This window comes from Octodon degus, unplaced genomic scaffold, assembly GCF_000260255.1.
Source record: "Octodon degus isolate 3935 unplaced genomic scaffold, OctDeg1.0 scaffold00069, whole genome shotgun sequence".
NCBI classification, from domain to species: domain Eukaryota; kingdom Metazoa; phylum Chordata; class Mammalia; order Rodentia; family Octodontidae; genus Octodon; species Octodon degus.
The window spans coordinates 5,344,492-5,359,044 of NW_004524645.1; the positions used below are offsets into that span (position 1 = coordinate 5,344,492).

Sequence of the window (14,553 nt, forward strand, 5' to 3'; positions counted from 1 at the left end):
GCTTATCCTGATTGGATGTGTTATTCTTTAATAGCGGAGAAGCTTCAGCGTATTGATGACCAGTTTGCAGATGCTTATCCTCATCGTCCAAAGCTAGAGTCTGTAGAAGTAAAGTTAAATGAATATAGGAGTGCACTAGAACAACAACTTCAAGCAGAAATGTGTCAAAAGGTAAGCCTGATGTTAACAAGAGTAATACTTTTGCTTTTCTTCTAATACACTATCTTGATCTTAGGTATATGGGAAGATACACAGGCCCTTTCTTAGACAATGGGATATTATGTTATGTGTTATTTTAATTTCCAATTGATGTAATTTGTTCTTGCCCTTTGGCTGAGCCCTACAGGCACAGTGAATGGAATAAAACTAAAAATGAATTAAGCTAAATATGATATATTTAGACAGTGCATTCACATAAAAGAAGAGAAAATTTGTTACTGTTTTTTCAGTATTGTAACTATACTTTCAATTTTCAGCTGAAGCATTTTAAAGAGATTGAAATAGCGAAGATTAAAATGGAAGAGAAAAAAAAGCATGAGAAGGCATTAGCGGAGTTCCGTCATGAGTTTGAGAGAACTTGTAGAGCAAAAACCGAAGCCATCATTTCCCAGGAAAAGAATGTCCTTGAAAGAATTCAGAAGCATCGGGAGGTAATATTTGAAAAGAATTTAATAGGTGGCATGTTGCTCTAGCCATTGGTAGGTTGGTTCAAGATCCAAGGGAGGGGTAGTGGATGGAACAGGGCCCTGGAGGAGCAGTCGGGGTGGGGCCGAGATGGAGGTGGAGAGGACTGCAGGGCGAACTTCTGCACTGAGATGCAAGACACACACTGAATGGCCACCATCTTCTCAGGTGCTTGGCAGGGTCAGTGGAGTATGAGGAGAGGCTCAGAGGTGTTGAGCTGCAGCTGTGTGTGGGGGGGGGCAAGCAGTTCATTTGTATGGAGAGGACTGGTTGACAGGGTTGAAGGCCAGGTGGAGGCTGGAAGCAAGATACCAAACATGGGCTTGGCAGTAGGTTCTCTCCTAGCTCTGGAGGACAGGTACTTTATGAGTGCTTTATCTTTCTGCCATTTTTTAAAAATAAAACATTTTATTACAGTAAATGACATATTGTTACTAATCACCTCCATAATACTCCCCCTGACTTTGGACATGCTTATGCAATCATTCTTGCCAGTTTCTAAAGTAGTTCTGGAAGTTCTGGGTCCTGTCTTCTTACGCTGTCTTGGCTGCCTTGATGTCCTGAATCAGTTCAAAATCATTACGTTTCACAGTCATTTTGACATAGGGGAAGAGCCAGAGAGAGGCTTACCTGCCAGCTCTGGTAAGTGAGGTGGGTGAGGACACACCACAGAGCATCTGTGAGCCTCCTTTCTGTTGGATGACCCTAGGTAGCTATCTTCACTTTACTTTTGAAAATACATTACAAAGACATGAAACAGAACTTCAAGGATAGTCAATATTTTGGCCCTAGCCCTTTAAGGTCAGTGAGGACTCAGGACATAAGAGAACCTGTGCTGTGACATTCTGTAACTCAGTAGTATCTTTCTGCCCTTTAAGCAAGGTGGAACAGTGGAGGTGCTTGGGGAGTGGAACTGTGCAGAGCTCAATGCCTGAAGAAAGGCAGCTATTGAACTGCAGACCTTGGTTCTGCGCTAGGTGTTACAGGGAGGGCTAGAAGCAGAGGAGAAAGTGGTGGGCTCCCAACCTGAGGGAAGGGGCTAAGGGAGTGCCACAGGGCCATCTTGAAGTGACCAAGGAATAGGCCCTGAGAGACTAGTCAGTGGAAAAATAAGGGTAGGCCAAACGTTCAGAATGGCAGAGTGAGGTTTCAAGTAGCAATGGAAACAGTGCAGTGAGCAGTCAGTGGGTGAAGCTGCAGAAGCCAGCAAAGGTGAGGGTCCCTGGGAAGTGGAGTCCTGGGCCAGGAGGGTCGTCCGCATGACTCATCACTGAGGGACTATGTGGGCACTGGAGAGGCTGAGAAAGGGCAGGAGGCAACGTGTCTGCTGCTGGAGGTTCGTCCAGCTCTGCAGCACTATTTCCTGTGTGCGGTGAGAGGGGCTGCTCTCAGGAGATGCGAAAGACAGAAGCTCCCCCTATTGTCTACCCATGCCTAGGGCTTCTCAGGGCCTCTTTATTTCATGGTAAAAGAATCCCTTCTGTAGTTAAGTTTACAAATAAATGTTGAAAACATAGATCTTTGAAATAACTGGATTGTGTATAGACCGCTAACTTCTGTTCTATGCTGAATGACTGACTCGATCCACATTTACTTAACATTCTCTAAAGGCATTAAAGAGTACTGACATCCTCATCTGAGGCAGTGTGCCTCTGTTCCCTCACCTGGAATGTCCAGCTAGACCTCCCTTTCTTCCCCCGAGAACACCATACTGGCCTTCAGGGATTCAGCTTGAATGTCACCAGGGGGCCATCTCAGTCTCCTGCTGAGTGATTCATTCAGACCTTGTTCCTGTGTGCAGTCTTTATGCACTTGCTTATGAAATCTTATATCTTAGTACTATTATTTGTTTCTCTTTTCCTGACCAAATGGTGAGCCTGAGAGATGGGGATTGTATGTCTGCCTTTTTCTATTTAGCTTCTAGTATGTCTCATCACGTGATAAGGAGCTAATAAATCCTTGCTTGGTGAAGGCCTAAGTAGAAGGACGGCCTGGTCGTTCAGGAGTTCATATGGTTTTGCTAGTATTGCTCCAGAATTACAGATGAACTGAAACATCCATCCTCTGCCACCATTAGGAGATTGCCATGGGGATTCTCTGTTCCTGTGGAGTTTTAATTACTGAATGTACATTTTCATTTTCCTTGCTGACAAGCTTATCAAACTTTTAAGTAAAAGACTGAGAGATGTTAAAGAATTGAATAGAGTAATTAGATGGGATGTTAGGAATAAAGGGTAATAAGGTTAGTAGACATTGGAAGAATTTTTTGTACAAGGGAGTAAATTTTCATGCAGTTAAAATAGACCAAAAGCATGCTTTGAACAGAAATATATTAAAGATGAAAGTGTTGCCTAAATGTCTGTTTTCTGGAATTTAAGGAGTAATGCATGAGTTCCAATCTGTTTTGTTTTCTTTTGCTTGTTAAAAATCCATGCTATTCTATACAGACTGAAGCAAAAGAAATCTATGCTCAAAGGCAGATTCTACTGAAAGATATAGATTTGCTGAGAGGCAGAGAAGCAGAGCTGAAGCAAAGAGTTGAAGCTTTTGAATTGTAAGTAATGCATATTTGTTTTGAATACTCTGAGGTGAAAAAGATTTGCTAAAATATGTCGAAACATCCTACTGTCAGTTGTGAAGTGAAGTTCTTGGTTGTAAATGTGATATAATCTAGCTTTAGAAAGGAATAAGTGAAAAGAAACAAAGACTAAGATTTTGCTTGTGAAAAATTAGAAATTAAGATGAAGGGGGCCGGGGTGATGGCTCAGTAGAATAAGCGCTTCCCTGGCAAGCGCAAGGGCCTGAGTTCAATCCCCAGTTCCACGAAAGAAGGAAGGAAGGAAGGAAGGAAGGAAGGAAGGAAGGAAGGAAGGAAGGAAAGAAAGAAATTAAGATGAAAACTAAAATGAAACATTGGCATTACACACAGTAAGACCAGACAAATAGTTGAGAGGAGCTTGACCGAATCATCTATTTTGCAGTTTGCCTCAGTTGTTCAGATCCTTTAGTTTCTTGTATACGGTTAGATTCCACCTATCCAGGCTTGCTGCTGTGTGCTCTAACAGTGAAATGTGGCGCTCTGACTGAATTTGTCATGGGTGCAAGCCTTTGTCATAGTGTGTGCTGCGCTTTTCTCTGAGTGTTCACAGTGTTTCCTCCTTCAGATCTTGGCTGGCAATGGGCTGACCCATCTACAACTTGTGTGGTTAGCCTTCTTTCCCATTTGGAATGTGCAGTTAGTTAATACCCATAGGTACTCTAGGAAGCTTAGTACATTAAAGACTTTGTCTCTGTCTTCATTAATGCTTGTTCACTTCTGTGGGCTATTTGTTTGATTTTTATTCTCTGTGTATGTGGTACTCTCCTTTTGACAGCATGAAGAGGCAAACTGATCGACAGAGACAGGAGCACATTTTGGGTAGAGAGAATTCATGGCTATACTGGCACTTTTAAAAATTAATTTTATGGAGAAAGAGGGCTGGCCATATAGCTCAGCAGATTAAAGTGCCTGCAAGCAGGTGCAGGGGCCGGGGGTTTGATTCCCGGGCCTCCTGTGCCCACCCCGCCCCCAGGGCATGCTGAGATGACAATTGAGACTGGGTGTGGTGGCGTGCACCTGTAATCCCAGCTCTTGGGAGGGTGTAAGTAGGTGAATCACTGCGAGTCTGATCTAGTAGTGAGATCCTGAACACCCTGTAGACCCTGTCCTAAAATTAAAAAAAAAATAGCAATGAGACAGTTTCAAAACAGGTTAGTAGGACAGTTACAATACATTGTATATTGTTGTCTTCATAGTAGTTATTCAGAGTACAAGATGCAGACATGATATCTTGTCTAAACACTATTAGTATAAATCTTCTCATTGAACTAAGAGAAAGTAGCTGTATATATCTATCCTATTTTGTACATACACCACACCCACATGTGTAAATATCGTATAGTCTCCCTAGTATAGGAACTCAAAAGAAGAAATAAAAATTGAAAGGTATAACACAATTAAATGGAAAGCAAGAACTTAAGGATTAAACAACGAAGAGAGGGCAAGGAGAAAAGCTAGGAAACATGGCAGGGGCAAAACCATACTTTTATATACACAAATGGGTAAGGCACTCCAAGTTTTTGAAACTAGCAGTTAATTGGTGGGATTCTCACCCTGACTGACCATATATGCCGATACCTGTGAGCTGAGCAACTGCACCGAGGATAGCAATGTGTAATACTAGGGCCATGCTTGGAATGCCCGTCATTCTGGTCTAAATGTGTACTGCTTCTAATGTCATATCAAATATTGCTATACCCTCTCTCAAGTAAATGTTTTTTAAAAAAGGTAATAAAATAAGAGACAAGGAAAAAATGTCATAGGACTGTCCTGCTACAGTGTTGTATATGGTTAGATTCTAAATTTCTGTGTAAAAATGTGTAATTGTTTATTTTTATTTTACTATTTTATTTATTATTTTCACAATTTATAGGGATTTAAAGTTTAGCATATCAACGATTGTTGGAAAATACCTGTTCTATGTTATGTCTAATTCATTTGATATTCAGACAGTGATGTTAAGCTCAAATTCCTATGTTACAGGGTAATAATATCATTAAGCTTCTCTTCTAGAGGGTTAACAACTTAAGTTTGCAGACCAAAAAATTAGAGAAAAAGAAGGCCTACTGGCACTTTTTTGCTTCCACTTCCTTTTTTCCCCCCTAATTTTATTGAGAAACAAATAACAATGAGACAGTTTCAAATCAAATTGATAGGACAGTTCCAATAATTAACACATTGCATACTCTCTTCCTAGTGGTTATTTCCTATACAAGATGCAGGCATGATATCCTGTTTACAAACACTATTAGAACAAATCCCTCTATTCATTAAGGGAATGTAGCTATGTATCTATTCTAACCATTTTGAATACATAGATACAAATGGACATTCATCTGTATCCCCTTTTTTGTTTAGTTCTGTTATTTGAATATTATAGGTGTGTTAACTCAGCAAAATATTTGAAGAGTCCAGTAGTCCATAATAGTATTGGGTCTTCCGCTTGACTGCTTACCAGGGAAGCGCTTATTCTACTGAGCCATCTCCCTGGCCCCTTTTACTTCCAGTTCCTGTGCTGCTGTGGCCACCTCAGCAGCGACGTGGCATAGATGTGCCTTTCCAGGCTGGCCAGCAGAGGGAGCGAATGCATGGAGCCTTTGCTCTGCTCTGACTGGTCTTCAGTTCTGTAGTTCTTATAGCTTCATCTAGTAACTGTGAGCCCAGCCTCTGCTGGAGAGTTGGCTTTAGTATTGCTCTGATAAGAAAGAGGGACATGGGTCCTTTGCAGCTGGAAAGGAGACCGAGAGATGGAGGGAAGAAGAGGGAAAAGGGCAGTGAAAGAATTAAGATGTGTTACGTACATGGGCCAACTGCCCGTGGTGAATGTAATCAATTTGTACTGTGAATACGGACTAATACAATTGAAACAACGCTAGAAACCTGTGAAGATGTGATGAGTACCTATATAGGAAGGAGATGACTCTGGCATTTGAGAGCGCTGATCAGTCTTCTAAGTCTTGCTTTCTCTTTGACACTGTTCTATCCATATTCAAGCAACAGATCATTGCGTAATAAAAACCACCCTTGTTATCTATCCACTGATGACTTAGATCCCCCAGTTAAAAGCAGTATTATAGAGAAGACAAGCACATAAGGACTGTAACTTGTAACTTTGTGAATCTGAAACTTATCATTCCCCCACCCCTAAACTGATTAAGGAACTGCTTTGGTCTTAAGTCTTTCCCACCGACCTGCTCCCAGCCCCCTTCTATCCAGTTCCCTCTGTTCTTTTGGTTACACTGTAACTAGGTAATTTTGTAAAGTGGTGAGAGGATTTCTGGCTCTTTCATTTACTTTCCAGTAAGTGACAATCACAAAACAGTATTAGTCTCTCAAACCATGAGTATATCTTATTTTCCCCTTTAATTCCTTACCTCAATTACTATATATTGTTTACTTTGTATATTTTTGTTAATTTCAGGACCCAAAGGCTCCAAGAAGAAAAAAATAAAAGTGTGACCGAGGCCCTTAGGAAACGGGAGCAAAATATAGAGACTGTTGAAGAGAACTATGAGCAAAAGCTCAAGAATGAACTTCTAAAGTAACTGTTTGCCTTTTAAATTTTTTTTCTTTGTATACAATTGCAGTACATAATGTTTACATTCACTGTGGGAAATTGGTCCGTGTTGGTAAGACACCTTCATTCCTTTTATGGCCCTCTCCCTTCCCTCACCTCTTGGTCCCCTAAGGGAGTAGTATGTTTGAAGTAAGTTGATGGAAATGTGACAAGAGCTGGTGGAAGAGATGTGACTTTATGGCAAAATCTTGTGTTTGAAAAAATACCTATTCGATAGTCATTTCCCATGAGGATCTGAGTTAGGGCGCACGTAAAACATAGGGATAGGAAATTGTATCTTTCACCCTTTCGCAGAGCATCTGTGAGTTACTGAGCGCCTGCGGTTTGCTTTCCCTTTGAGGGCACTTTGTCACTGACTTGCTCATCCTTGTGAGCTCGGGAGCTGTAGAATTGGAATCCAATCACTTCTAGTTATCTGTCCCTCTGCTCCACTCAGACTGCTGCTGAAATGATGATAATTTGCACATTATTCTACCTAGAGGTTAGAGTACTTGTCTGTGAATGTGTGCTCTGTATTCAAGATTCTGCAAAGCCAGAATCTAAACAAATGAACTAAAGCTACCTATATGAAGCAAAATGATATATGGGAGGGAAAGTACAGATAGCTACAGTTACTTTAGCTTTTCCCAGTCTGAATTTTGGGTACCAAGGGAATGGTATCTCAGTGCAAGGCCATTATGCCCTTACAGTAGCTTTTCTCAGTAGCAGTATTGCATGGAGCAGTAAATACCTGCTCAGATAATATTTCTTAAGTAAATGTATAATGAAGAGATGACTCCACTCAGCTGCCCTAGGCATTTCATACTCATTGGTCTTTCTTCTCTGCTGCCTATAATTTGTCATTGATTATCCATTGTGGAGCACTTTAGCAGGATTCTGGAACTTATTCCTTAAGTGAATTGTGTTAAAAAGGGAAATAGGAGCTTTCCATCTATCAATTTTGAAATGACACTTTTTTTTTTGAGACAGGGTCTTGTTATGCAGCTCAGGCTGGCCTTGAGCTCACTTTGTAGCCCAGGTTAGTCCTGAACTCACAGCAATCATTCTGCCTCCGCCTCCTGAGCACTGGGAATACAGGCATGGGCCACCACGCCTGGCAAAATGATAAATTTTCATCACATATCATGTCTGCTCTTTTACAAAAGTGGGAAGCACGGGAGTACTGTATTGCTAACCCTTTAGCAATGAATGAGGAAAAGTGTGTATATTTGCTTGATGTCGTTCTGAAGTCTGTGAACTGCTGGGAATCATTTTGACCCTTGCCTTGGCCTAGGAGACCTCTTGTGACTGGCAAGCGTGAGCACTTGGACAGCACCCATCCAAGGGTTTGTCTGTCCTTTCTCCCATGTCTGAACCAGGAAAGCAGCTGGTAGTAGCTGGTCAAGACAAGTACAACTCCATGAAAATGCACCTTTTGGTGTGGCTGATCCGGATGGAGTGTTGTGGGCGGCTGGCTGGCAGTACTTAGTAGTCAGTGTTTAGGTGCCTAAAGCCCAGTGCTTAGAGCCTAAGGGCAGACGTTCTGGTTGGGGCCAGGAGGTGGATGGAATGTGGCCACCTCATTGGTCTGGGGGATTGAGTCCCTCATGTGCTGGGTTAAGTGTAGCTTAGTTTACTTCTTTGCTCTCTGTGCCAGTCAGAGCAGCTAAAATATAATTGCCGTCAGTGACCTCAGAGCAGCACTCTTCATTTTGTGCGATTGATTTGAGTCCCCATTTACAGGATGAAGGCAGGTAAAGAGTGTTCTCAGAGATTTTGTGTTGAGAACTGAGGGCCCCAGCCTTAGTACTGAGAGACTTTGAAGTTTGGGCATTGTCACATGCAGGCCTTCTGTTCCCATTGCTGTAGATAAGCTCTTGCAGTAATAGCAGTCTTTCCGGCAAGATGACGAGGAACTCATTTTCGGTCATTTTGATTCTCAGGTATCAACTTGAACTAAAGGAAGATTACATCACTAGAACTAATAGGCTAATTGAAGATGAAAGGAAGAATAAAGGTGATTGGGGGTTGGGGTGGGCACTGTATTTTTCAGTTTTGTGGTAACTTACTAGCTTTCTAAGTTGGCTCTGTTCTATATTGTTGAAACTGCATAACTTGCACTTTAGTTTTACTCTAGAATTACAATTTTTTATGATTTTACAAAATTTTAAAAAATTGTAAAAGGAAACCTTCATGTTTAACTTCCTTTATATTCATGAAGGCCAGTGATTTATGAATAATTTCTCCAACTTCATTTCATTAGATTTTGATAGATCTGTGATTATCAAGAAGGTGATAGCAAATTATTGCTCTTTGGTAAATACTCTTAACCACAGAGACTGTAGTTATTGTTTGTTTTGTTGGGTTTTTTCTTTTCCTGTTTTTTTGAGATAGAGACTTGCTGTGTGGTTCAGGCTGGTCATGAACTCGCTATGTAGCCCAGGCTGGCCTCAGACTCACAGTGCTCCTCTTGCCTCAGCCTCCTGAGTGTTGGAATTACAGGTGTGCGCCACCACACTCAGCAAGGCTTTACTTTTCACTTATGGGAAATTATATTTTCAGTTCTCCCTCCTCTGTGACTTTATTTCTTTTGCTTCTAATATATTTTTGTGAATCATGGCATTTTCACTTGACACCTATGCTCCTAAGCTGTTGTACACATTGCCCTAAGACTGAGGCTGAGTAATTTTTCAGTCTTCAGATATTTTATATTACATTGTTTCTCAGCCTGTTGGCTAAGAACAGGTACAGACCTTTTACATTGGAATGTATTTCTAGGAAATTGCCTGTAACAGAATTGACCTTTTGGTGAAAATATAGTGCAGATGCTTAACAGTAAGTTATATTCCCAAGGTATAACAGCTCCTTTGCCAGTATTCCTTTTGTGGATTAGTACCATCATGCAATTATCAATTTTTTTTTTGCAGTCCTGGGGATTGAACTCAGAATCTTGTGCTTGCAAGGCAAACGCTTATTCTACTGAGCTATCTCCCCAGCCCATCAAATTATTTTTTGATGACAACTTTACCTAGAACTGTGTTGGAGTGGAAACTATAAAATTCTAATAAGAAGTAAATCCACGCTGTTATGTTGAGCTGTGGGGGACTCAGGTCAACAATTTCTGACATTGCCCGTGAAGCGGACGTCCCAATACTGTTATGGGCTATTGTACTCTTAGAATATTTTGCTGAGTTAACACACCTATAATATTCAAATAATGGAACTAAACAAAAAAAGGGGATACAGATGAATGTCCATTTTGGTTTTTTTGCAGAACCGGGGATTGAACTCAGACCCTTGTGCTTGCCAGGCAAGCACTTATTCTACTGAGCCATCTCCCCAGCCCCTGAATGTATCGTGTATTCAAAATGGTTAGAATAGATATACAGTTACATTCTCTTAATGAATAGAGGGATTTGTTCTAATAGTGTTTGTAAATGGAATATCATGTCTGCATCTTGTACAGCAATTAACCACTAGGAAGAATGTATGCAATGTGTTAATTATTGAAACTGTCCTACCAGTTTGGTTTGAAACTGTTTCATTGCTATTTGTTTCTCAATAAAATTATGGGAAAAAAATTCTAACAGACCTTTGTCTGGGAAGAAATTAGACTGTGGACATTAGGGCCATGTGCAGTAACTGGTTACAGTGCAGCACATTGGACAGTACTAACTCAACGTCATCGTTGGATAGTAAGGTTTAGATCTTAGCTTGCTGCTAAATATTTGCCTCCTACATTTACTATTTTAGATCATGAAGCAATGGTCATTAGGTCTGACATACTGGCCAGAAATTATTAAATTTGCATTCACTGGGAAAACATTTAATTGGTAAGTTCTTTGTTTCAGAAAAAGCTCTTCTTTTGCAAGAGGAGCTTGCAGCTATAAATTCAAGAAAGGAAGAACTCAGTCAGTCTGCAAATCGTATGAAAGAACTTGAGGTAATTGTGAAGCCCATTTGTTTAAAATAGGATTCAAGCAATACATGAAATTGTAGGAGGGTTTTAGTTAAAGTTTTTTGGAAGGCATCCCTTTGATCTGTTTGGATTGATTGTTCTGTGACTAAGAAGTTATGATTGAAGTTAATTCAGTAGTTCTTAATTTCAGTGGAGGAAGAGCTTTGGGTCCTAGAGTCCTGTCTTTCTCCCTTAGTGCTTGGGTGCTTTTGGGTGGGTCCCGTGAGCTTGGATTTCTGATCTGTACACTTGAGATATTTCCTGCCATCATATAGTTGTTAAGGGAAGTGAGCAAGCTACTTACGTGCCTAGCTTATAGCAGATGGCCAATAAAAGCAAGCCTCGAGCCCCGCCTTGTCTCGTGTACCATTAGCAGTGGGGAAAATTGGATACCATCACATCACTGTCTTAAGTGAGACATGCTTTCCACACACTGCTATTACCTTTGTTCATTAGTGTGCTTGCTTTCTGAAGGGTAGAGCCACAACTTTTGAACACTGAAAATGTATATCTTGTCAGTAAAATTCACATTGTTAGCCATGCATGCTGGCTTATTTGAGAACTATTAAAGCTTCTGTATCCAAAGTTGATACTAAGAAAAAGAAAGCACTTCACAGCAAGTTTAGGGAATGTGTCTGTCTCACCTTTTCCTACTTTAAAAATGTACAGCCACAATGTATGATTGTTATTGGATCCTGCTTGTGTTTGGAAAACTGAGGGATTACTTTCATCAGAAAAATTTACTTCATAGGACGGGGCCTACAGATTCAGGTTGCGAGTGGCCCGCGCCCACTTCTGGTGCAGATGACTTTCCTAACTGTATGGTAGTTAGGCCCTGTGGTGGCCAAGAACCCGACCTCTGACCAGTGACCATCAGAAAGTTGCCACTCAGCTTGAAGCAGCCCCCCAGCTTTCATGCTCACAGTGCTGCGAGATGATGATTCACATGGACGTTTTCCTCTCTCACTTCCAGCTTGAGTTAGAGTCCATCAAAGCAGAGTTTGTGACAACAACCAAACAGAACCACTTGCTGAATCAAAAAGTTAAAGAGATGAGTGATTATTCACAACTGAAGGAAGAGAGAGTAGAGCTTCAGGCACAAAATAAATTACTTAAACAACAACTTGAAGACAGTAAAAATGAAAACTTGCGTCTCCTAAACCGTATGTCTTTATTGCTGCTAATGTGAATGTTTCCATAGCTCATATTAAGTCGTTGTTACGAAACTATGCTTTGTACTTGTGAGCGAGGCTTAAGATTCTTGCACTGGAATTGTTTTGCATAAGTAACAGTGTCATTGGAAGAAGGACCACCTTGAAACTGCTGCTCTGTGTGTAGTGTCCGTGCTCACTGTCCTTGGACTCCTGCTGGGATTTAGCCGCTAGGGACTCTAGGAAGCCCTTGGAGGGAGGCAGAGAGAGGAGAGTGAGATGGTTATCACCTCATTGTCACCCCACTTCCATGTCCAGCTGCCCTGGACCACTGTACCTCTCAGCCAACTGAGGCCTTAGTACCTACTGCTGGCCCGTCGCCAGCGCTGTGCACTGTACCTGCTCAGCCTCCCCACTTCCAGGAATTTCTCCTTCCCTACACCTGCCAGACCTGAGTGCTGCTCTCATCCTGGCTTCATTTCTGGCCCGGAAACGATACAGTCCTCTGCTGTTACCCAGCGTATGGTGCCTTTTATGAAAGGGTCCTCAGGTGACTTGAATTGAGTACCCTACCATTCTCTGCCTATTACTGTCATTGCTCAGATTGGATAAGACCTCAGGGAAGTCATCCACAGGAGCACTGCAAAAGAGCTCCTTCTAGGCTTTCTGTGTGTGGTAGAGGAGAGAGGCAGGCTTTGGCATAATTTGTGGATTTGAAAGAATTTTTTTACTTGGGTGGGACTCCAAGAGTAGCAAGGAATGCATTAATATGCATTAAATTCTTTTGTTCTGAAACTTGTGAATTGGGATTGTTTTTAGTCCAGGTACAATTGATAGAATATTAATTGCAGGAGTACACAGATAAAAAGCTCTTAAACTCTCTTTAGCTGCCTGTTAAATAATATGAGCAAACTTTAGGTTGGTAATAACCAGGATTTTTCTTCTGCTTTCTTAGGCATGGCCCAGCCAGCTCCTGAACTTCTAGTTTTTCAGAAAGAATTAAAGAAAGCAGAAGATCTAATCACATTTGAGCATAAGGAGTTTGAAACTCACAGGCAAGTTCTGCAAAAACAACTGCAAAGTGAAGTGAGTATTGCTCTGTACTTGCGCCCACTTTAGGCCAGGCCATTTGTAGCTCTGCAAATTTTGGCACAAGCTACACCAGCACAAATCACGTCTATTTTCACATCAGAAATGTCTCCCCTAAATGTGCTAAATGATCTTTTCTCATCTTAGAAAATTCTCTAGTGATGATTTGACTATTTTCATAATAGTAAAATTGAATGAAAAACAAACCGATCTAAACACACAATTTTGTGAGTGTCTGGTAGTAGCCATGGTAGTCTCTGCTTCTCCTTCTGAGTCTTACAGATATTCATGTTTCTTTCTGCCAGGCAGGTGTCTGTCACCAAGCTATCTCCCCAGCCCTTCATGTTTTTTTCTTCTTTCTGCCTGCATGCCCCAAAGGTAGCTGCTGTTTGCTATGGAAAAGGTAGCAAAAAGCTTGTCTGTGTGTTTTGTTTCTTGGTGTTGTTTTAAATAGTGATCCATTGATTACTGGTGTAAAGCCTCCCAGAATTGGTGAGACAGAAAAGAGGATAAGCATAATGAGCCAGTTTTGCCTTGATGCAAGCTACGATTTGTTGTTCTTTTCTGCATCTTTTCAGATTGAACATTCTACACAGCTAAAGGCCCAGCTATTAGATTATGATTCTTCTGTAAAGAGGTTAACTGGTCAGGTTGCTGATTTAAAATTGCAACTGAAACAAACTCAGACAGGTGAGCAACATTTTTAGCCTATAAATATCTCTCTATATAAAGCTGCTGGCACTTGTGGAAATGGAATGACTGTGATCTGTTGGCCCCTTAGTAGCTTGTATTAGAAGGAAAGCCATAGAAGTTTGTATCATCCTTGAAAGAAAATTTCCTTTCTGGCTCAGGAAGGCCAGCTGGTCATCAGCTACATGAATTACCTTCACAGGTGTCCCAAATAAGGGTGTGGTGGTGACACAGACGTTCTCCAATCTGTCCTCACTTTTCATTTTTCTTTTATTACCCTGATGACTAGACATTGGCTGTTCAGTAGTTTCTCATTTTCCTTAACATACAGATATATACATCTGTGAGAGAAGCTGGTGGCTTAGCAAAAACAACACTGATGTCCAATCAAAGAACTGTTTTTTTTTTTAATGTGTTTAGTATAGGGTCTACAGGGTCTCACCATTGTAGATCAGACTTGTAGTGATCCTCCTGTTTTCAGCCTCCCAAGTGCTGGGATTATAGGTGTGTATCCCTATCCCCAGCCTCAGTTGCCAGCTCAGCGCACCCCAGGGGCGGAGCCAGCATAGCACACTGGGGATCGAACCTCTGTCCCTGCGTCTGCCTAAGCAGGTGCTTTAATCTGCTGAGTTATCTGGCCGACCCTCCATTTTGTTTTGTTTGTTTTTTGATTTCTTTTTTGTTTGGTACTGGGAATCAAACTCAGGACCTTGTTCTTGTGAGGCAGGCAATGTGCTGCCCAGCTATATCCTCGGCCTTATTTGTTTGTTTTTTGAGACTGAGTCCTGCTATATAGTTCAGGCTAGCCTCAATCTTGCCGTTATCC

The 14,553-nt window shown here is 41.3% G+C and overlaps 1 protein-coding gene across 2 annotated transcripts in view; it reads left to right on the plus strand.

Moving 5' to 3' along the window:
- Positions 1-14,553, plus strand: part of Ofd1 (OFD1, centriole and centriolar satellite protein) — a 45,787-nt gene that overhangs the window by 16,507 nt on the left and 14,727 nt on the right. For both annotated transcript variants that reach the window (XM_023719530.1, XM_023719529.1), the window contains exons 7-15: positions 35-171; positions 477-650; positions 3,132-3,238; positions 6,705-6,824; positions 8,783-8,856; positions 10,691-10,782; positions 11,771-11,960; positions 12,904-13,034; positions 13,616-13,727. In XM_023719530.1, the coding sequence (XP_023575298.1) occupies positions 35-171; positions 477-650; positions 3,132-3,238; positions 6,705-6,824; positions 8,783-8,856; positions 10,691-10,782; positions 11,771-11,960; positions 12,904-13,034; positions 13,616-13,727 (1,137 nt within the window). The remainder of the gene's footprint in view (positions 1-34; positions 172-476; positions 651-3,131; positions 3,239-6,704; positions 6,825-8,782; positions 8,857-10,690; positions 10,783-11,770; positions 11,961-12,903; positions 13,035-13,615; positions 13,728-14,553) is intronic.